This window comes from Phaseolus vulgaris, chromosome 9 (genome assembly GCF_000499845.2).
Source record: "Phaseolus vulgaris cultivar G19833 chromosome 9, P. vulgaris v2.0, whole genome shotgun sequence".
NCBI classification, from domain to species: domain Eukaryota; kingdom Viridiplantae; phylum Streptophyta; class Magnoliopsida; order Fabales; family Fabaceae; genus Phaseolus; species Phaseolus vulgaris.
This window is the reverse complement of record NC_023751.2, coordinates 38071250-38093460: the sequence shown is the minus strand read 5'-3', so window position 1 is coordinate 38093460 and position 22211 is coordinate 38071250. Positions and strand designations below refer to the sequence as shown.

Genomic DNA, 22211 nt, shown 5'->3' with positions numbered 1-22211 from the left:
AAAAGAAATTAAAAAGAAAGAAAATAAAAATGAAGATTTTTTATTGAAAAAAAAATAAAAAATAACCACAATTGATTATATTGGCATCATAATTAATTGTGTTTTAATTTTCAAACGCAATCCTTGGTAACATAATTAATTCTGTATATGCCTTTACTTTCAAATGCAATTTTTCTATTCTTGACGATATAACTAATTATGTTGCATCTTTTCTCAACTTTTTTGCATTTTTCTTCTCATTCTTGTATTGAAAATTTCTTTTATTTAATCTTGATTTTCTTTTCGTTCTTTCCTCTCAAGAAGAAAAAGTTAAATTGCATAAACTAGGAAACCTTTCATTATTTGCAGTTGTTATTAACAGAATATTGAAGGCACCAATCTAACCTGAGCTTAAAATTTGTAACTGTAGAAATTATATGAGAAATAAAGGACATAGATCACCCGGTGTCTAACTTAAAGAAAAGGGAGAATAATATAACTACATCTGCTTGGGAGCCATTGTAGTAAAACAAGGGAATTTAGATCTCCCGTAGAGCTGCTTCATCACTTCCTCGTTGGGATCCTCCAAGATCACTACTGCTAAATGTTCGCTTGCTCATGTTAGCTCGCTGCACTAATCGCACCAGTGCTTGAACCACTTCTGACATTGGTGGTCGGAATTCAGGCTCCGGCTGCCCCAAAAAGAAAAATAAACACATTAACATTATACTCTTTCCACCTCAATTTCTCAACAGCAGAAGCAGTTAAGGATGGAGAAAAACTCTCCCAAAAGCATCCAATTCATATATACAAAATCAGTATACCTGCACGCAAAGGGCGATAACATCGGCAAATCGAGAAAGGGACTTAACAGGATATAGCCCCTTCAATGCAGGATCAACCATTTTACTCAATGCATCAATATCATGGAGTTGAGGTGTTGCCCATCGAACCAAAGACTGCTCAGATCTTGGCCTTGAGCTGTTACAGAATGTTTTCACAATCAGGACTCATAGAGTAACATATATGTGATCTGTGTATAATTTGAAATGGTGCAGAGTATTGCTAAATAACGAGAACAAACCAAGAATTCATAATCTGAAATTATGTTAAGACATATATTTATTTACATTAATATTTCAATTGTTTTACTTTATGCAATATATATCTATCAAATGTAGAAAACTGTCAAGATAAATGTGTGACAATCATTCACCTATCAAATGGCTTCCGTCCACTGAGAAGTTCCAACATGACAACCCCAAAGCTGTAGACATCACTTTGCAAAGTATACTGACCAGACAACGCAACTTCAGGTGCATCATATCCAGATCCAACATTATGACTCAATATCTGAATTTGAGACCAAAAGTTAGAATAATAATTTTATTGGGTTTGGTGTCACTGGGTAAAAGGAAAAACCAGTTTTTGGCTAGAAGCAGAAGCAGAGTATATTGTGGGCTTGAACCCTTGATGTACAAAGTTTACCTAGGGCTTAATTGCCCTTTTGGCCCTTAAATTTACAATTGAGAAATTTCAGTTCTCCAGATCCCAAATGTGTAAATTAGATCCTTGAGGTATTTTTAGTCTCTTATTAAGTTCTAATTGTGTCAACCAGATCTTCCAAATATTACAAGTCTGTGATTTTAGTTCTTCAAACATGTCATATGTAAATGTAACGTCAACAAATTCACAAATTCAACTGACGGAGAAACAAAGATTGCACAATTGCAGTATCTAAGATTCACAATTGGAACCCGCGGGATTAAAATGGCACAATTCCAAAGTTGGGAGACCCAATTTGTAGAATTAAAACTCAAGAGACTAAAATTGCACAATTGTGATACTTAGAGGATCAAATATGCAATTAAGCCCTTTACCTTTAGATTTAGAAATTTGACAAAAAAAATAACATTGCACTTTTATTATTCTGTGCTAATAAGCTGAACTGATTCAACTTTACAAGTAACTGCATTCACAATATGAAAATTATTGGTGTACTTATGTTCATATATGACCGCTAAAATATATTATAACCACAAGCTTGTCCAAGCTAGTCCCACTGGTAATTCAGAAAATAAATTACCAATCATTTGTTTTCTAAAATGTACACTATACATATTTGGAAGCATCCACAACAAACGGTGAAATTCGAATTGACAAATTGATAATGATCAGCATAGCCTAAAAATATGTTCAAAACTAGCCACAAAAATATTGAAACCATGCTGGCCAAACACAATCACGTTCGCTTATAAAAATCTAAGTTCCAAAGATTTATAACATCACCTGGTCCGCGTTTGGAATATAGCTTGCCAATCCACTATCTGAAAGATGAGGATTAAGCTCTGCATCAAGTAATATGTTGGCTGACTTAATATTCTTATGAACAACTGATGGAGAACTAACTTCATGTAGGTACCTACAATTTTTTTTGGAGAAAGTCTGGTCATTGAGTCTTAAGGATAAAATATTGAGATTTATGCTTGATGTCCAACCACATGTTGCCACACAAAAATCAGGGGAAAAGAAAACTTGAATTGTAAGCAAAATGCTTACTTCCTCAAAGTGGCACTTTCCCATCTACTGATATTGCACTGATTTTCAAGGTGATAGTGGATAAAAAATAAACTCAATTCCTATTTTGTAGGCCAAACTAATCTTCCAGTGTTTATATTTCCAAGTATGAACATTACATAAAGTATTAATCCAGAGTTCTAACGAATTTTTATTTGGATAAAAGAGCACGCTAGAACCTCAATTTCAGTTTTAAATCAGTCAAGGCCATAAAGGTCAGGTCAGCATGCAATTTAGGTAGAATGCCAAACAAAATAAATAAAACAGAAAGATAGTAAAGAAAGGAGGAGCTGATAAATATGGCAAAAAAATTATTGAAATATTGTTTAAGAATTGACTCAAAAAAAATGCAGTATAATATAAGGACCTTACAATACCATTCGTCCACAATTAACTTACTCTAAAGCACGTGCAGTACCGAGAGCAATCTTGACACGGGAATTCCATATCAATGGTTTACTATATTCGTCTGATAGGTGAAGGAAGTCATGCAGTGATCCATTTTTATGAAATTCGTAGACCAAGAGGTGTTGTCCATACTCTGAGCAATAACCTACAAGCTCTGTCACATTTGGATGATGCAAAATGGAGATGTTTGAAATTATTTCTATAAAATCATCTGACAAATCATTGGAAAGGACAGATGAATCTATCTTCTTCACTGCAAGAACCTACAACATAATTATAAATAAAAAAAGGTCAATCATTAACACCTTTTGGTCCAGTGTAGAAAATTTCATGGCATTTAATGGGATATTAGCTATATCTGTGGCGTTTACATGGCCATGACTTCTAGGCATCTTTGCATTTTTTCTATTTTTGGTTAGGGGAGGGAAATGTTGGAGAGGCAGTGACGGGAGACATTAACAGAATCTTGTGTAATATAAGAAAGGCATGCATCTGTGCGCTTGTGCATAGATAATAACACAGATTTGATCCTCTTCCAGGAATATTAAATGTTAGACAATAATCTGGATATACTAACCCTTGTCATTGGAATCAGACAGTCAAATTAGTGTAATAAAGGTTAAGAAATACCTCTCCATCATCAAATTGAGCACGGTACACACGCCCAAATGACCCCTCGCCAACAAGGTGATCCACATTGAAGCTACCAGTAGCAATCTGCAGGTCAGCTATAGAGTATGATTTCACATTTGCAGGAGCTGTTACAGTCTTCTTCACAATTGTGGGCTTCTTGGAGAATTCTTCATCATCAAATGATTTATGTCGATCAATAGGCGGGGGTTTAAGATTTATTGAGGCGGAAGAATCAAATGTCTTCAAGTCAGATACAGAGGATGTTTGCTCAGACTTCTCTTCTGCATTATGGCACATATAATATGCCAAATTTTAAATTGCAAACTTTAATTTGGTAATAACCAGATTACTAAAGAGAAAAGGACATACCAGCAGTATATAACAGCAAATAAAGGACAAGTTGGTCTTGTTCTTGAATTGTAAAGTTTGGTAATATCATAATAAATTTATCTAGTAGCAGCTAAAAGATGCATGGCATGGTGTCAAGCCATGCACCTGTTCCAGGGAAAAAAGTGCTAAAGTAACTGCTACTATCTTGTTTTGCAGAACAAATTATCCACTACTAGGAAGTGAAAATATAATATGTATTAGGTGACTAGCTCTGGAACACAGGACGACCTCTGAAATACAGAAAACTGAGAATATGTTCACAAAGGAAAAGAACCAGAAAAGCGTAACAAATAAGGATGGCCTCGTCATTAAAGAAAAAATATCCTGAAATAGTATGCAAGATGCATACCATGCACTCCATTTGAAGGAAGTGGAGCAAAGGACTGATCGTCCAGCTTTTCTAAATCTGAAGATGTCTTCTTGGATTTTCTCCTTGCCAGAAAGAATGCTACTATTGCCCCAACGACTATGACAGAGATTACAATTCCAGCTATAGCACCACCTCCTATACCAGACTTTTTGCCCCCATCAACTGAGCTGCTGCTACTGCCAACATCTGACGAGGTGGTGCTTCCCCCTCCAGACTTGTGTTTGTGGCTTTTAGGAACGGGAGGCGTCCCAGGAGGAGGCGGGGGTGCAGATCCAGAGCTCCATCCATTACCACCACTCCTGACATTAGATTTTTCTAATATTAGAGTTCTACAGAAATTTATGATGAAAATCTGATTCCAAGTTACCAAATTGCTGATAATGGGAAATGCTTACTGTAGGTTTATGTTCTTCAACTGTTCCGGTATCCATCCAGTAAAATTATTGTTTTCCACATTCCTGAGAACAATTTAAGACAATAAATACAATAGGCTTCAAGTTTTTCTTTTTGGAAATATAGGAAAGGATATTCCAGCTATGTCAAATGATACAACAGAGACGCACAGATTATCCAGAGGAAGATTAGCAAGGACATCAATAGGGCCTGTAAACTGATTGTTTTGCAGATTCCTGCTCAGATATAAACAAATTAACTAAGAATGCAATCAATAAAATGTAATGTAATACAGAAAACATCAACAGTCAGTATTTTTACATGGTTGTTATGTGTGAAAGTGAGCTCATAGTCTGAGGGAGGTCACCTGTTAGAGAATTGAAAGACAGATCCCTGTAACAAGGAAAAAATATTAGCCCACTTGGCTCACAATTGGTTTTTACTACCAAGGACCAAAAGTAGCCGCATGTAAATAATGAAATTAACAAAACCATATGACATGAAACATATTTCAACAGCACATATGTATGTCTTCTTTTCACATGCAAAACGTCTTGAAATGCAATCAGAAAGAAATAATATTGTAAAACTATTTAGATGCATAATAGTAATTCATCTAAAAAATCATCATTAAAACACGCATGAGATGAAAATGATCAACACTTTATAGAAAGGTAATAATAACTTGATAGCCATTTAGACTACTGTTTTATGCAGCTGAAGGATAAGACAAATTCTCACAATGTGGAGAGGGTAGAAAGATTAAGAAAGTTAACAGCCAGTCCTTGCTGGAGCTGATTGTGACCAAGATTCCTGCATAAAAAAATTAAAAATTATTCCAGGTGTTTGTTGTGGTGGTTGATACAGTACAGCTATGATAAATTTACAACAAGAAAATAACATACAGGTCTGTAAGAGCGGTCAAGTTTGAAATAGAGTAAGGCACTGTCCCTGTGATGTTATTATAAGCAAGATTTCTGCACACAAAGCACTAAGAACGTCAAAAATCGTATCATAAATAATGTACACTGAAGAGTAAGAACCCCATATAAATTGAAACATACAATCGCTGCACATATGGAGGGAGTTGGTATGGTATGCTGCCGCCAAGACTATTGCTACTCATGTCTCTACAAAAGTTTATAAGGTCACACAATAATAGCAATGCATATATGAAAGGGAAGAGACCATTAATCTTACAGGCTGGTCAAAGATGTCAAGACTTGTAATCCGTAAGGCAACGACCCAGTTAGTCCAAGATTAGATAACTTACTGAGAAGTCACAAACAATAGTCATTAAAAATAAGCAATAAAGCCTAAAGGTAATGATCAAGTCATATAAAGTAAAGAGGAGAGTGGGACTATACATCTCTGTAACACGGTTGCCTGCGCAAGTAATGCCTTTCCAAGATTGTCCACATGGATCATCACCATTAGCAGGCCAACCAAGCTGGGATGGTGAGTTCATATTTTGAAACAAAAATCTCACAGCAGAAGCTGCAGCAAACATTCAAAAAATAAAAATATTCAGCAAACGCAGACATGTATTATGGATTTTCATTATCTAATAGGCTATGGCCTCACCTCACCATCATCCATTTACATATTTCAAGGTATAGATTTCTCTCTAGGAAAAATTAGTCCATTATGATAGAATCCTTGAATATACTACTCCTAAACAAAAGTGAATAATTTGGAACTTAGCCTTGAATACAGATTTAGAAAATGTTTTCTGACAATTAATTGGATATTCATGTTATTGGCTATAAAAGTTGCAAGTTTATAAACATCAAAGAATGAAAATTAAAAAGAAACCAACTTTCGCTAAGGATTCTCAAAATGGTACATCACAATTTCTTGGGTGGAAGTATATGGATAGGAGATTAATAATTGTTTTTGCGTGCATAGATGTTAGTTAAAATAGCATCACCAAATATTAGGGCACCTGAAGAAAAACCATTCAAAAAAATTATATCAGAGGGCTAGTACAAAAACAAAGATATTTCAAGGATCATAATGCACCCTTACAAGTTCGTATTTGGGGATGTTAATGAGATTCAACATCATCACATGTTCAACAAGCAAACATTCTAGACATTCTGAAGGGTCACAAAGCAGAGCAGATTGCTTGTTGAGGATTTAATGGTGTTGTGGATAACACAAGACAAATAAAGAAGTGTACAGGATTAAACTAGACACGAACTATATGATACAGAAAAGAGTAAAAACAAGCTATTTAAAGAAACCTTAAATAGAAAGCTAAACCCTACCAGATTTTATGTTAGTGATTTGCAAATAAGAAGTTAGAATGGCCTAGTAGTCCAATGCAGTAGTTGGTTTATTTTCATCACTTTGTATGAACTACCTCAAATCCCATTTTGAAACACGGAAGATCCAAAATGAGCTATTTAAGAGATGAGAATAAAGAAGTCCTCATACAACATTGACAAGAATTTTGGAATTAAGCACAGGTGAAGTTAACACATTTCCACGCTACTGCTCATGCTATTAAAGCATTTATCCTCACGGGACAAGGGCTTGCTGAGAGCTACTATAAAGGATGGTTCCGAAGTCCAGGAGTGCAGCTGCAGCTTAGAGGGCTTGCGACAAACTAAAGATAACTCACATGCTCCAGTGCTTTGTAAAGATTACCATTATGTCCTTCTTATCTCTTAGAATTTTTAGCTTTGTTTAATTGCGTAAAATAACACAGAGGATTTACTTGCAAATCAAACACAACACAAATGTTAAAGATAAGAAGTCAACGGAAGGGGATGAAAGAGGAAAGACCAAGAGTGTCGGCAAACTATAAAACACACACAAAAACAACTCATACAGCATTAAAATATCAGAAAGGGGTTACTAAAACAAGCAGCTCATTTTTCTCAGACTCCGAATGTGTGTGCACTACTACGTAAAATCCTTGGCATTTGAGCCATAGTTGGTGAAAGTTGAACAGGGAGGTAGAGGAAAAAAAATTGAAAATTTCCCTTATAAAAAAGTTGAAGGGTTGGAGCTATATACACGGAAAAGAAAAGGCCAAAGGCCATGGAAAGAAGTGAGACCTCCATCAATAACCGAATAATGCAGAAGACTCTATGAGAGAACTCTGATATTGATTATGAATTATTTAGCACTTAGCAGAACATATACCTTAAAAATGACGCAAAGCAAGGTAACCAATTACAAAATAGTAAGAACCGACAATCAAGTACACAGAACATATAGTTCATAATGGAAAGGAAAAAAAAAATCATTTGCTGAGGCCATTGGCATGCAACGCAAGAGATACCTCAGAGAAAGACAACAAACTGTCTAAAACAGTAACAATCAGGATAATAGAACTGATGTGTATGAGCCACTCAATAGATCAGGTACAAAGCTTCTCATTGTTTCAGCAGAAAGGAAAACTAAAAACTCCAAACAAATTGTTTGGACGGTGCAGAGCAAATAAGTGAAATGGGGAAGAGAGCAAGTTTTTGCAAGAAAGCACAATGCAAAAAGCAACAAACAGAGAGAGTGAAATGAAGTGAAAGAAGAGACTAACCATCATTTGGATCTGTGGAGACAGCATCACCATTGGGCATCCAACAAAGAATGCAGGTAGTGATGCACAGCAACAACCTTCGAAACTCCACCATCTCACAAAATTCTTCCTACCCAGAAAAGCTGAAGGGGTTTTCAGTCACCCCTTTTCAGCAAGTTCTAATCTTTTTCTCTAATTATTTTATGGGTCTATGCTAATGCTGTTCCCCATAGCCAAGTAAAGCTGGCCAGCACGAATTGCCAAAAGAATCCAAAGCCATGGAAATTTTATTTACTTTATCACAGTTACAGTGCCTCTCACAGTATCTGTATACATAAAAATAAATTGATGCTCAATAATAGTACCTCACTCTTACTACAAATAATAATGATTTTCCCTTCGAAGTTGTGAAGAGTAAGTAAATAAGAAAAAAATTGTGAAGCTTGGTTCTTCTGGATTTTTCTGTGCTGGATTTTTCTTTCAAGACAATTTAGGTAGCTTTCACAATACAGGGACATGAATGAAAGACACGTTTCTGCAATAATATTTATTTTCTTTTATGTATTTATTACGACTGTATATACGTATTGGTTAATGGTATATGGACTTTCATGCCAACGGCTATCACAAACCTGAACAAGGAAACTCAAAGAAACCAATTACTTGAAATCACGTCATGCAAAAATTAATAAATTACTAAAAAGAAACCACAAAACATTCATCTTTGTCCAATTTTAATGGTACAATTAATTATTTTTTTCTCATTATAGAATAATAGTGGAAAAAGACGTTTGAACTAATGCCACCTATGTTTTTTGGAGTAATAATGAGGGTTCAATAATTTCTCAGATGTTGTGATTCAGAGTGAGTAACATCTTTAATTTTTAATTTTTATATACTTTATTATTTTTTAATATTATTGTTTAATTATGATGTAACATAATTCTTTTTCATGATGTAACATATTTTAATTATTACTATAGAACATCATATATCATGATGCCGTTCCAAAAAGTAAAATTTATAAAAAATAAAATTTAGCAAAATAAAGTAATTAATAAAGATTAAAGTGTCTTGGTTTTCTCCTTCTCTGACTTTTACTACACACGGACCAATAATTTAATAAAATATATCAATAATGTTACGGTTTAAAGTATTGTAATTATGAATATCAATAAATTTATTATACACAAAAGTTTTATTACTAAATTATTATACGAAGTATATTTATGCTATCTTCTGTTAATATAAGAGTATTTTGATGGACGTTGATATAAAGTATTTTTTAATTAATATTATTAAAATTATTTAATTGTTAAAGTTATTTAAGAGTTATTGTATGATTATTTATCAGTTAATTTTTGTCAAGGTCTTTTAAAATATCACGATTTTTTTTATCTCAATTAGATTTTTAATTGTTGCATGTAGTATTTTTTTTCATTAATATTTGCAAGGTTGAAATTTTAATTTTTATATTTAGTGATAATTGAAATACTATATTAAAATAATAAAATTACAATTAATATTTAAATTATTTATTTAAGTAAAATATTTAAAAAATTAAGCAACTGAAATAAAAGTATTTTAATGTATTTGAGTTTCCTAAAAATTATAACATTCTCCATCAAACTATTAGGTACAAACTTTTTCATAAAATCTTATGGAGAGAAAAACAAGAAAAGAAAAAAGTAATTGCTACACAAGTTAAAATTAACTAATAGAAAGATAAAAAAAAAATAGAGAAATTACAATAAGAAAACTTGAATAAATTAGTGTACATATGACTAGTTTTTATTTATGAAAAAACTTGTTTCACTGATTTTCCTTAAATTTCCTACTGATAAGATGTTCCAATTATGCTAATTATGTCCTGAATTATATGATATGTGTAGAAGTAAAGTTAGAAAATATTAGGGTTTTTTTTTTCTTTTGCTGTCTTATTGGTGTTTGGAACATTTATGTTATATGAGATATTTGAGTGATTGATGTTTGGTGATTCTTGTTTAACGATTTGTCCAAATTTGAAAAACGTTGTGTTTTGTTCAGGTTTTTTGGCTTCTATATCCTCATCGCAGGGTTAGTTTGATGGGTTAGGCGCTTGGGTGTTTGGTTTATTTTTGTTTGTTGACGTTTGTTGGCAAAGACTGAGTTTAGTTGTTAGAATTTTGTGTCTTGTCTTGAGAATGTGTTCCTTTGGAAGGTTGATGTAATTGTATATTAATGTACTTTTGTATCTTGTTATGGTATGTTAATGTGACTAATGTGTTATAATGTCAGTGGCATCCCCAACTGGTTGGGGGATAAAAAACTTGTGTTGGAATTATTTGTATAAGGGTTAGGGCACCCCTGAAGTTCCCATTTTATTTTATTTATTCTTTGTTGATAAAAAAAAAACTAGAATTCATTTTGCAATTTTTACATAGTATTTTTATGTTTCAATTCATTGTCTACCAACAAATTGTTTTTAAACAATTTACAGAACTCAATAATTTTGCAACATTTTCTATTCTAGTATGTTAATATAGTCATATATCGTTTAGGAGTCGAGTTCAATCACAATTTATATACTTCTTCCTCTTCTAACCTACCAAAGCGTCTTTTAAGAACAAAACTGTGACGGAAGACCAATCTCCAAAGTGAACAATACCTCAGATACGGTGATTTACAATATTGATTTTATTCAATAATAAATGTTGTTATCTGTTTAATGACTAATTATTTGAAATCCCCTCATTTATGCTGATACGGAATCAAATCCCTTAAAATATGATATTAATAGACAATCTATTAGTACGTAAACAATCCAGACATCCCTTAACTAGACAGAGTCCATGACACTACATCTTCATTTAAGACAAAAATAAAAAAATAGTTTAACATAACAACATGTAACAACACTTAAAACTCCTCATCTCATCTAATAACTTCAAATAACATTCACAGAAAAAAAAAATTACATTATCCATTAAATACCACAACCTATTAATGTTATTGAGATTAACAACAGTTCTAATATAACAATCAATATTTATGGAGAAAAATGATTAATATAACTCCTTTTACATTTTAAACCACTCATAAATCTATATTAAAATGATATTTTTAATATTAGTGACTATATGCTCCTGTGATGTGAGCATATTCATTTAGAGTGGCCTAACCGAATAATCACTCCAAATCATAATTTTGTCATATTGTTTAATCCATATTGTAATCTTAGACCATAAACAAAGGAAATGCGATATAAAATTAAGACATGATATATTTTTTTAATTAATCTTTTGGTTAAAGAACATCTAGTGTTAAATAGACAAGTATTAAAATATAATATGCTCCATGTCTCCCGAATAACGCTAAGAAGTCCTGTAACCACTATCTTTAATTTTCTTTTTTACAAAATGGATTATAATTTATTTTAAATCACTATTTTTAATTATTTAAAGAAAAGTTATATGAATTTTTTTGGTAGCGTGAGAGCTACAGTGAGTGGGTGTCACGGGTTAGTAGAAGACGACATACGAGAATGCAATAATACAAAACAAAGTTTGTCCCAACTTCGTTAAACTTAACGGCAGTCACATATTCGGTAAAAAAAAAATTGGTATTTAAGAAAACAGCCACGGGTGATAATAAAACAAAAGAGAATAAATAAATATAATTATTGCGCAATTATTAATTGACTCACGAGGTTGGTTATATTTTAAAAAAAAAAATTCTGTTTGTATTATCTAATATATATTGAAAATTACGTTCTCCTTCTTTTTATTAAGTCTTAATATTAACTTAAATTAATAATAAATACTAATTATTTAAAATTTCTAGATATCATATGGTATATCAGATTCGGCCATGATACTATAAATTGATTTATTTTGAATAATTTGGTCACAATGGCATACATAAATGGTGAAACGGAATATTCCCTAACATCATTCTAAGAAATAGTTCCCACAATTTCAAGATAAAACACAGAGTAGAAGAACAACCTGAACCTGAAGAACATGAAGAAGAACTAAGGAAGTAAAAAATTAGGTTTAGTTTATGCATAAGATCCATTGTGGGAAAGATACACTAAATGCTCCTTATGACATGAGACGGCTACAAAATTGGAGGAAGTGGAAGATGAAAAACTTTTGGAGAAACAGAAATAAGCAATAAAGGTAGAAGGTGTTCATGCATGCATGCATCAGACTGTATGAGCTGCTTGGATGGCATTCGGATGTAAGTTTTTGAGTCTCACAACTGACTCAACATGTCCTCTCAGAGTGTGCAACTCCCCCAGCCTGCAAAGTTTGATGCATTTTCAGAGTTAAAATAGCTTTGTATAACACAAGTGGTGGTGGTGGAGGATCGGGGATGTGTCTTAAATGGTGTGTTCGTGTCGTATTCGTATCCGTGTTGTATCAATGTCTGTGTGAGTGTTGCTACGTAGAATGGTGTGAGAAAAGTACCTGGCTATTTCAGCACGTCGGCTGGCCTGTTCAGCTAAGATAGAAGAGCGCCTTCCATTGACCTCCAGACCTGCCATGAGATGCAGTCCTTGTAGAGTCCTCTGAGAAAGAACCCACTTTGCAGCTCTATCTTCTTTTCCATAGTCTTTCTTAGATGTAAAAGCAGTCTGTTCAACACAAACAACAAATGTAAGCTAAGCTGCACATTAATATGCAATCACAGTTTTTTTGGAAAAATGATGTTTTCACAAAATCACAGTTGTGAATATATCATTAACTCAGTTTTTGTGAGTTTGTGAGTTACCTTTCTTTCAAATATGAGTTTCCAGGCATCTCCACTCAAGGCATAACGAACTGTGAACTTAATGATGTCCAAGGGTATATAGAAGATTACACTGTATAACCATATAATACCAGCCCATTCCCATCCAATTCCGCTAATCTTAGCAAAACTCATATTTGCATACACACCAATTAAGGTCGCCACCTAATCAATGCATACATCACATTCTTCAACAACCACTATTTATGTGTTCAAAAAATTAAACTTCCTTACACTTGCAGGCATGCAATATTACCAGTTGAGCTATTACAAAGGCGCACATCAGCAGCACACCGGGTCTCTCTAGAAATGACCATCCAAAGCTACGAGTAACAAAGATTAGAGCCTGGCTAATGATGCTAACTTGCAGATATACAGCTGATGAAACTTTCTCGCTGTCACTAGCCAAGGAGGTTACATGGAAGTAGGTCTGCAACAACACTTTTTTAGCTTAAATATGTTTTTTGAGTCAAATGCCATTTTCATTTGAGGTCTAAATACACGAGCTGAAAGAGAGGCAGAGACTTTTGTACCTCAAAGAAAGTGGTCTCAACTATTGCCCAATAGAATAGGACTGTAACCAAAGCAAGATAAGTTCCAATCACTACTCCTGTTGCAAATATCTCTGGTAGCTTCCAACTGTCAGGTGTGGGGGATGGCTTCACTCTGTCTTTAGATATAGTCATGATGGTACCTAATTCAAAACTAAAATATTAAGATTACAAATCTTACATATCACTACCATGTCTAATGTCTGTGATTATTTGTTCAATCCTACCTTGTAAAAACTTGTGTTATCCCTTTGTTAAGTTATGTCAGTCTCAAAGTAAAACTTTTTCTGTTAAAAAAACTTCTGTTATTTACTTAATTGAAGATTATTTGTTTTCTGAGATTTTATACCCTAAGATTCTATAGTGAAGCTAGAATTGTATATCTTTGGAACATTTACACTCTTGAATGTGAATTTTTTTTTGTGGGATGCTCTAAAACCGGGGATGGAAAAATGATTAGAAGTGTTACCATCATTTAGTATTGCAATGATCAAGACCATGAAGGGTGGAAAATCATACTCCCAAATTAATGCCAGGAGAGTAAAACCAAGCTGCAAAAGGGTTTGGTTTGATAAGTTGGATGCACGTCCAAAGGGACTTTCATGTTTAGGTAGAAGTTCATGAATAGAGAAAAACATAATCTATAAAAATGACTTTGAAATTGGGAGTAGGAACTTTTCTTACCACTATCCTTATGGTGATGGAGACTGCATATATCTGCATTAAAGAAAGCAATCAAATAAATATTATCATGAAAAACACTGAGTTATTGCTGATTGAGACATTTATAATGACTGGTGGTTTGACCAATCTAGATTTCAGTGAAACACTTTGACTATTTTCTTCTAGCTTTTAGGAGTCTTGCTTTCTTGTTGAGGCTACATAATGTATAAAAAATGAAAGGAGAAGTTTTCTATGATAATGCAGAGAAGAGGAATACTACACACTCAACTGTATAATTTTTCATTCTTTGGAATATAGCTCTGCTAGTTAACACAGCACTAATAATGACACTTAAGCCAGGCTCGGTTAAGACCAAATCAGCAGCACTTCTTGCAGCATCTGTAGCGTCTGACACAGCTATTCCGATATCTGCTTTCTTCAATGCTGGGGCATCATTTACTCCATCCCCAGTCATCCCAACAACATGTTGCTTTTCTTGTAAAATTTTCACTATTTCATACTTGTGTTCTGAAAGTATGCATTGCAACATTGATAAAACAATTGTTAAACATACTTGGTGAAATAGCAACATTTACGAAAATGATAGGTAACGACATATAGGAGATATCCATCCAAAAGATTTGAATAAGAACAAAAACTGGTGTTAAGCACTTCAGACTAGAAATTTTCAGGCTTAAATCACTCTATTTTTATGGTAAATTTGAAATAGTGCAAGCCATAGGCTAATTGGAACAACTCATGTCTGACTAGTAAATTATAGGAGGCTGAAAGGTTTAAGAAAAGTGATCAATTATGCAAGATTTTGTACCCAGAAGACTCATGATGTTGATCTATTAAAACAATATTTCATCATTCTCTTGTGTTGTGAGATGTCTGAAAAGCATATCATTTCTATTTATAGTTATTTATTATACAGAATGAAAGGAAGCAGTAGTGATATGTATATATTATAAGCAACTAATTTTCTTAAATATGAAATCCATATACCAGGATAAACACCAGCAAAGCCATCTGCCATTTCAACGAGCTCATCTACAGGGAGAGCTTCATGCTCTTCTTTTTCACGCCCTAACAAAGACGAAGAAGGGTACATGTTTGTTCCCATGCCAAGTCTTCGGCCTGTCTCCTTTGCAATTGCTAATTGATCACCTACAATGCATTGACGTGTAAACTGGATCATTTGACCTTAAACATTTCAAATGTGCATATACACAAAAAATTAATGACTTATTCAACCACTTTTATTGGAAGATATATAAATTTTCTTTTTTTGGGCGAGTTGCAGGCAAGTTCCAATATAGAGAAAATATAGTGAGTTAAAAGGATTGATGATTTACTGGAGCAGGTTTGGTGAAGTTTGATCCCAACAATATTCTCCCATTGATATTTCCTTTACTATACTTCCTTTATATAATTGTAGCTACACATTGATCCTTTGATTCTATAAACCTTGAATATCATTGTGAACTTTTGTATTAATGTGAATATTGAGCAATTTGATTAGAATTAGACAAAATATCTTATATCAAGCAGTACCCCTTATCATTGCAACAACTACCACCACATTATGGTCTTTTGTTATATTTGATTATATGCTTCCTTTGAAATTTCATGCTTACCTGTAATCATCTTAACACAGACTCCAAGGTTAAGTGCTCTTCGGATGGTCTCAGCACTATCATGTCTTGGTGGATCAAATAAAGGCAACAATCCACAAAAAGTCCAAGGACCTCCAGGGCTATCCTTGGATTTTTCAGGAACTTCCTGAAAGAGTTATGACTTATCTAAGACAAAATAATAATTGACATTCTAAAATTGTTCAAGTAATAATTAACATGTTTTGAAAATTTCTATTAGTAAGCAGCATTGACATCTTTTTTCTTCTTTTAATTATCCTTTTATCAGGAAAGGAACAAAGAAGGGTATCATGTTGATAACCTGATAAGCAACTGCAAGAGATCGCAATCCCCTCTCAGCAAATTTGTCTATTATATTGTGCACTCTTTTGGCAATTTGGTCTTTCTCTTGACACAACTCTAGAATCTGGTATGCAGTAAACAGCCAGAAAACACTGAAGTTTTGTTAAAGGCATTCCCATGATTGCAAAAAAAAATTCTCTCCACCCTTTGGATGAGGGTCCATTGAGAAAAACTTTGCATTAGATTTGAAGTAAAACTAGGAGACATTAGGCAATAAGAAAAGGCTATTCACCACCTTTAAAAAATTTTGATACCTGTTCCGGAGCTCCTTTACTGGCCCTATAAAAATTGCCATCAGAATCAATATACGTTATAGCTGTACGTTTATCTACAGGATTGAATGGTAGAAAATGAACTTCAGTGATGTTTGCACGTGCCTGTAGAGAAAAAGAAGGAATTCGTTTTCTTTTATCATAATGAACATTTGGAGAGTTTCTGTATTAAAGTAACATTGGGTCTCTTTACCTCCTTTGGATCAGCTAGCATATTAACTACGGCAGTATCAATGGCATCCTGGTTTTCCAGTCTAGCTGCTCTGGCTGCTAGTAGAACAACCGTATCTTTGTCCATATTTCTATTAAAAACCTGTTCAACATTCAAAAAGAAACTCTAAGAAGGACAATACCTCCTAGCAGTCCTCTGAACAATTCAGAATAAGAAAGTTTGTTCAAGAAAATAGTTGGTAGTAAAAGTTTTCAACTCTTAGGAATTCTTTGCATCTCAATATTTTTAATCTTTGTGAAAAAAGATCATGTTTTTTGAATAGCGAATTGAGGGTGTGGAAGGACCAAATAATATGTTCAATTGAAGTAGTGCCAAATGGTAACTAAGAATTAGGACACGTTACATCATGATTAGTGAAGAATGAAATGCTTCAAAACTCAGTATAAGCTATCCAAACATGCATGAAGTTTCAAACTCTTATGTGAAAAAGTTGCTAATCATATAGTTTTTTTAGTGACTTGATCAAACTGCATTGTAGTTGTACTCGTTACGAACACATTGGATTCTATATTCTTAGGCAATTATTTAGAAATTGAATTCTGATAAAGCATGTGAAAATATTATTTTGAATTAACAATATAGATAATATACTTTTATGTCATTTTTAAGTACCTACCTCAATAAGGTTTTTATCAACAGTCAGACGATTCAGTGTTAGAGTTCCAGTTTTGTCACTGCAGAGCACATCCATGCCTGCCATTTCTTCAATTGCTGTCATTCTTTTTGTGATAGCTCCCTTACAAATAAAGTAAAAATACAGAAAGAGCATAGTCAGCAGCATAAAGATTTGTTGTATCGTTTTGAACTGAATTTAGAGTTTAGGATTTAGGGTTTGTCAAACTTTAAACTAGGATTATTGTTAATGCAGACAAAATCTTAGTTTCTTCCAATCTTAATTTGATTCTAGTTAAGAGCTAAAGAGTTGGACCTGCTGAGAAAGACGGTGAGAGCCAATTGCAAGTGTTACAGATAAGACTGTTGGCATAGCGATGGGTATTCCTCCAATTAGGAGAACGAGAAGATTGTTGATCCCATCCCTGTATGATCTATGCTCCACTGGGAACATTATAATTATTTCAAAAATAATCCCTATAGCTATAGAGCAAATGCAGAAGTTACCAATTGAGGTGAGGACCTGAAAAAGGTAAGAAAACAGATATGGTCTGAAATTTGACTGATTGATCAAACACTTGCAAACTATATTTTGCATTGAAATGAATTTCCATATAAAACAAATGCTTTAATCTCAATGTATACTTCTTCACTCCTTTTTGCTAGTGTTATCACAAGTTAAGCATCACCACAATCCTTAAAAGCATGCACTGGTGTAGAAAGACTTAAAAACGGACTATTTTCACTGTAAAACAGCAATTTTCTAGCCGTCTTTAATGTACATGTAGTCTTATGTCCAATAAAGAAGAAGGCGACACAAAGAGGGTGGTTATAATAAAAGTCGTCATTATAAGCTATACATATTCAAACAAAAAGGGCGACTATAGTAAAAGTTGTCCTCTTACACCTTCCTTATGTATGATAAAAGCGGCTACGGTGAAAGCGGCTATGATACGCATTCAAACTTCTAGCTCTTTGTAAACAGCTTGGCTTGGCTATATTTGTTATTAATATAACCATGCCAATAGAGTTGAAAGTTTTCCAAAGTTACCTTCTGAAAATGTCCAACAACTTCAGTACTGTCAACTAGGTATGCTGCCTTTCCAAAAAAGGAGTGAACTCCTGTTGCTATCACTACAGCCTCAATCTCTCCATGTTTACATGTTGAACCAGAAAAGACCTCGTCACCAGTTCTTTTTGTGACAGGTAGAGATTCTCCAGTAAGGGCTGACTGCATAAAACAAAACCAAGACATCACATGAACTCTGTTTCTTCATCAATTATACCAGTTTATGTTATGAGAAGGTATATTACGAAATTACTAAATAGAAAAAAAAATTATACATTAGATGTAGAATGTTTATTTATTTCATAACAAAGGGTTACCTGATCAATTTTTAGAGGATCCCCTTCTAGCAACCGAGCATCAGCTGGAACTATATCTCCCAATTTTATGCTTATTATATCTCCAGGTACTAAAATAGCTGCATCTTGCTCTTGCCACTGCCCATCTCTGAGAACCTGAACAAAGATATTAGGGACTAATTTGTGTATGTAAGGAATCTTGAAAACAAGGTATTGTAGCATTACAATTTACAAGCATTAAGCAATATAGTAACATACTACTAGAGTAATTTCAATTTTTTAAGGAGATATGTTCAGTCTGCATGCCATAGGTGATGAGTTCCAAGGTGAATATCATCCACAAAGAAACATACCCTTGTTTTTGGAGCTAAACGAGCCATTAATGCTGCTGCAGCATTACCTGCATTATTTTCTTCTATAAAACTAATAGTTGAGTTTATTACCAGTAGGCATATAATCCCTATAAAGTCTTGCCAATCAGGACCTTCCCCCTGAAAATGTATCTCAAAGTAAGGAACCAAGAAGTGGAAATACAAACCAAAAACAGAATGCTGAAGGAAAAGACAAAAGAACATATAATATATTGAAGAACAATATTATTGCATTCTCTACTCACTCCACCATTAGCAAGGACAATCGCCATCAATGCTGCTGCTTCCATAACCCATGATAAAGGATTCCACATAAAACCAAGAAATTTCAATATTTTATTATCCTGCAGCAGAATTTGAGGACAAAGTTAGGGATAGAAATTCTTTAAGTGGATGCAAACATGCTAACTGCATATAGGGCCTGGCAACAAAATGAAATGCCTCTTTGCCTTTCAAAATAAATTACCACAATGCAGTGTAGAACAGATGAAAACACTTTTAAACAAATTTAAATGGAGAACTTAAACAAAATCCAAATATCTAATTATGTAAATAATATGTTATTTGAGATTCAAAGGGAGACAATATCTATGTAAATGTGAGTGGATTATTAGTGTCAAGACATAAAAGTCATCTTCTTTATAATACTCAACATTTAAAACATTTGAGGTAAGAAAAAGTTCCCATAATGAGCTAAAGACATTACTATCATTATCAACAACAAAATATTTTTGTTCTTTGTCGAGAAGAAGTACTAAACTAAATCACTATTGTCCATGTATAGCCATAAGCATCCCTACTCCAACTTGCCTAACTCTTCTACTTTCAACTGATTGATATAGGAAGTGTTAGGTGAACACTTACTTTAGTGCTAATTCAATAAGTTTGCCATATAAGAGCTTTTGTTACAAATTTGTAAGAAAATCGATAAAATAAACTAAACAGAGCTCATTTTGATAAATTTCACCAAGAAACTTGGCAAAGTAAGCTATAAGGAACTCACAATTTATAAGGTTCAAAATCTCGGTGAACAAACTACTTTAACATATATATCTTGGTATGATAAACACAATGCTTTAACAAAGTAATTGAATGGCCAAATCTGTCCTGATTCACATACTCTATATGATGAATTTATGAAAATAAGATATTTATAAGTATGTTCTTACTTTCTTCTCTTCAAGTTTGTTTGGGCCAAATATCTCTATTCGAGCTTCTGCATCGTCAGATGAAAGTCCTCTATGTGATGTTCTCAACTGTTCAAATACTTCTTCTAATGGTATACGCTCCTGATCAAAACAACAATGCAATTTACAGTAAACACTGAAGTTGAAATTAAAATAATAAAAGTTTATTTCATTTGATAAGATATTTTTAATTTAAATCACAAAAATGTAATTTCTTTTTATTAATCTTACCAAATCAATGCCATCTCGGTTGAAATTCTCAGGATCAAGCAACGGTTTATCCAGTTCCTCAGCCATGTTGTTGCTGCAGATTATACATGCAGCAGTTAACCAGTTGTAATTGTAACAATTGGTCCAAATCAGAATTGTATCTCTTGAGAAAAATATGCAGCATCAAACCATGCAAAAAAGTAAACTTGAATAAATTTTAGTGTAGTAATGACAATGGTTGTTTAAGCCTAACTCAACCTTACAAAATCCGGTTTGTAAGAGCTCTTATTAGAATAGTCTCAGCTTATAAGGTCAGCTTTCTACTCAGTTATATACTATGAAATATTATTATCTCTAGTCGATGTGAGATCTCTAACACACTTGCCCCATGCCGAAACTGCCAACTCGTGCGTGAGACTAAGTGATCTGATAACTGCCCAACAGCGGAGCGGGTGATGGCCTGATAAACTCAACAAACTCTCGATATAATAGACTCTAAATTGCTCTGATAGCATAATAAATCCATGATCAAAGATACAAGAGAAAAGAGGAAGAAGAACATGAACTAAATTGGTGGCGAAAGTTTAAAAACTATTATTATTCATATACTCGTACCTGCATGCAAGCAGTTTTATTTATAGAGATACAGAACAAGATATGGGCCGTAACAGATGAGGCAGCCCAAAGAGAAAATAAAACACAAAAGTATGAGTCACTCATTGCATCACTACCTAAGTTGACAGAGTAATTATGAATTATACACTGTACACTCTGGTCGGAACAGTAGTAGTAGGATGAGACATGATGAGGTATTAATGAATGTTTTGTGATGAAATACTTACTTGGAAGAAAAGTGAAAGAGGGAACTGAGCTAGGTAGTGAGAAGAAGCAGAGTGGAAGTAAAATAGAGAGAGACACATTCCATTTGATTACATTACATTAATAATGAAAGTATTGCTAAGAATGTTAGTATGTTAGTTGCATGCTGCTGACTGTTGGTTGGCAGTTGCTGAAGAGTAAGCAAGCAACGATGCAATGCCACTTTCCAACAGATTCCACAAAGAGATCAAACAAACAGTGACAGTTGGGTTGGGTTGTCTTGTCTTGTCTTGTCTTCAGCCACCTTTCAAAACCTAACTTTCTATCCTTCCCCATTCAACTCTTGTTTTCATTTACTTCTCCCTAATTTCAACTTTTCCATTGCATACATCATCACCTCTTCTATACTCTCTCATCTGCAACAACTGCAAACATATGTATATCACCATTCTCGGACATCGTCTAATTTATCATCGTCTACTACATTTCTATTACTATAATTATAAGGAAATACAGAAAGAAAGAGTACAGATACACTGAAAATTTGACAAAACCAATTATAACATTATAGCATATTATATGATGGTATGGCTATCAACACGATTTCGTTCACCTTAATCATCTTATGAATGGATTAGTTCAACCTCAACCACCTAACCTTCAATCTTAAAATTTGACTTTTTTTATATATCTGACAAAACATAATACACACACAAATACTGAAATTTCATAACTAAAAATTAAAGATTTCATCTAGTATAAAATGTATAATGAACTAAAAGAATAAAAAATATCATATGAACACACTTTTCAGTATTCGTTAACTCCAAACTTTTTAAGTTTTAACATTATTTCCATCAATTTCAAAATTTAAGTTTTC

At 33.5% G+C, this 22211-nt stretch overlaps 2 protein-coding genes across 3 annotated transcripts; both read right to left on the bottom strand.

Moving 5' to 3' along the window:
• Window positions 1-314: 314 nt before the first annotated feature.
• On the bottom strand, window positions 315-8910 carry LOC137822540 (protein STRUBBELIG-RECEPTOR FAMILY 6-like). The gene is made up of 16 exons (XM_068627438.1): window positions 8298-8910; window positions 6118-6247; window positions 5951-6022; window positions 5815-5880; window positions 5656-5727; window positions 5492-5563; window positions 5072-5143; window positions 4921-4986; window positions 4753-4815; window positions 4337-4656; window positions 3595-3878; window positions 2956-3227; window positions 2269-2401; window positions 1196-1332; window positions 804-960; window positions 315-671 (listed from the first exon to the last, which is right to left on the bottom strand). Exons 1-16 carry the CDS (start codon window positions 8389-8391, stop codon window positions 519-521), a joined length of 2163 nt encoding a protein of 720 aa, XP_068483539.1. The 5' UTR covers window positions 8392-8910; the 3' UTR covers window positions 315-518.
• Window positions 8911-12129: 3219 nt separating this feature from the next.
• On the bottom strand, window positions 12130-21476 carry LOC137822539 (ATPase 10, plasma membrane-type-like). 2 transcript variants are annotated; one of them, XM_068627436.1, is made up of 22 exons: window positions 21355-21476; window positions 20534-20606; window positions 20285-20404; window positions 19361-19459; window positions 19098-19235; window positions 18766-18900; window positions 18431-18610; window positions 17696-17902; window positions 17384-17503; window positions 16729-16848; window positions 16518-16640; window positions 16223-16327; window positions 15904-16048; window positions 15272-15433; window positions 14553-14791; window positions 14285-14317; window positions 14070-14151; window positions 13583-13743; window positions 13306-13479; window positions 13032-13214; window positions 12728-12894; window positions 12130-12559 (listed from the first exon to the last, which is right to left on the bottom strand). In XM_068627436.1, exons 2-22 carry the CDS (start codon window positions 20597-20599, stop codon window positions 12463-12465), a joined length of 2856 nt encoding a protein of 951 aa, XP_068483537.1. In that variant the 5' UTR covers window positions 20600-20606; window positions 21355-21476; the 3' UTR covers window positions 12130-12462. The 2 variants fall into 2 exon arrangements, with proteins under 2 accessions (XP_068483537.1, XP_068483538.1); XM_068627437.1 differs by lacking the exon at window positions 21355-21476 and adding an exon at window positions 21244-21341.
• Window positions 21477-22211: the final 735 nt, after the last annotated feature.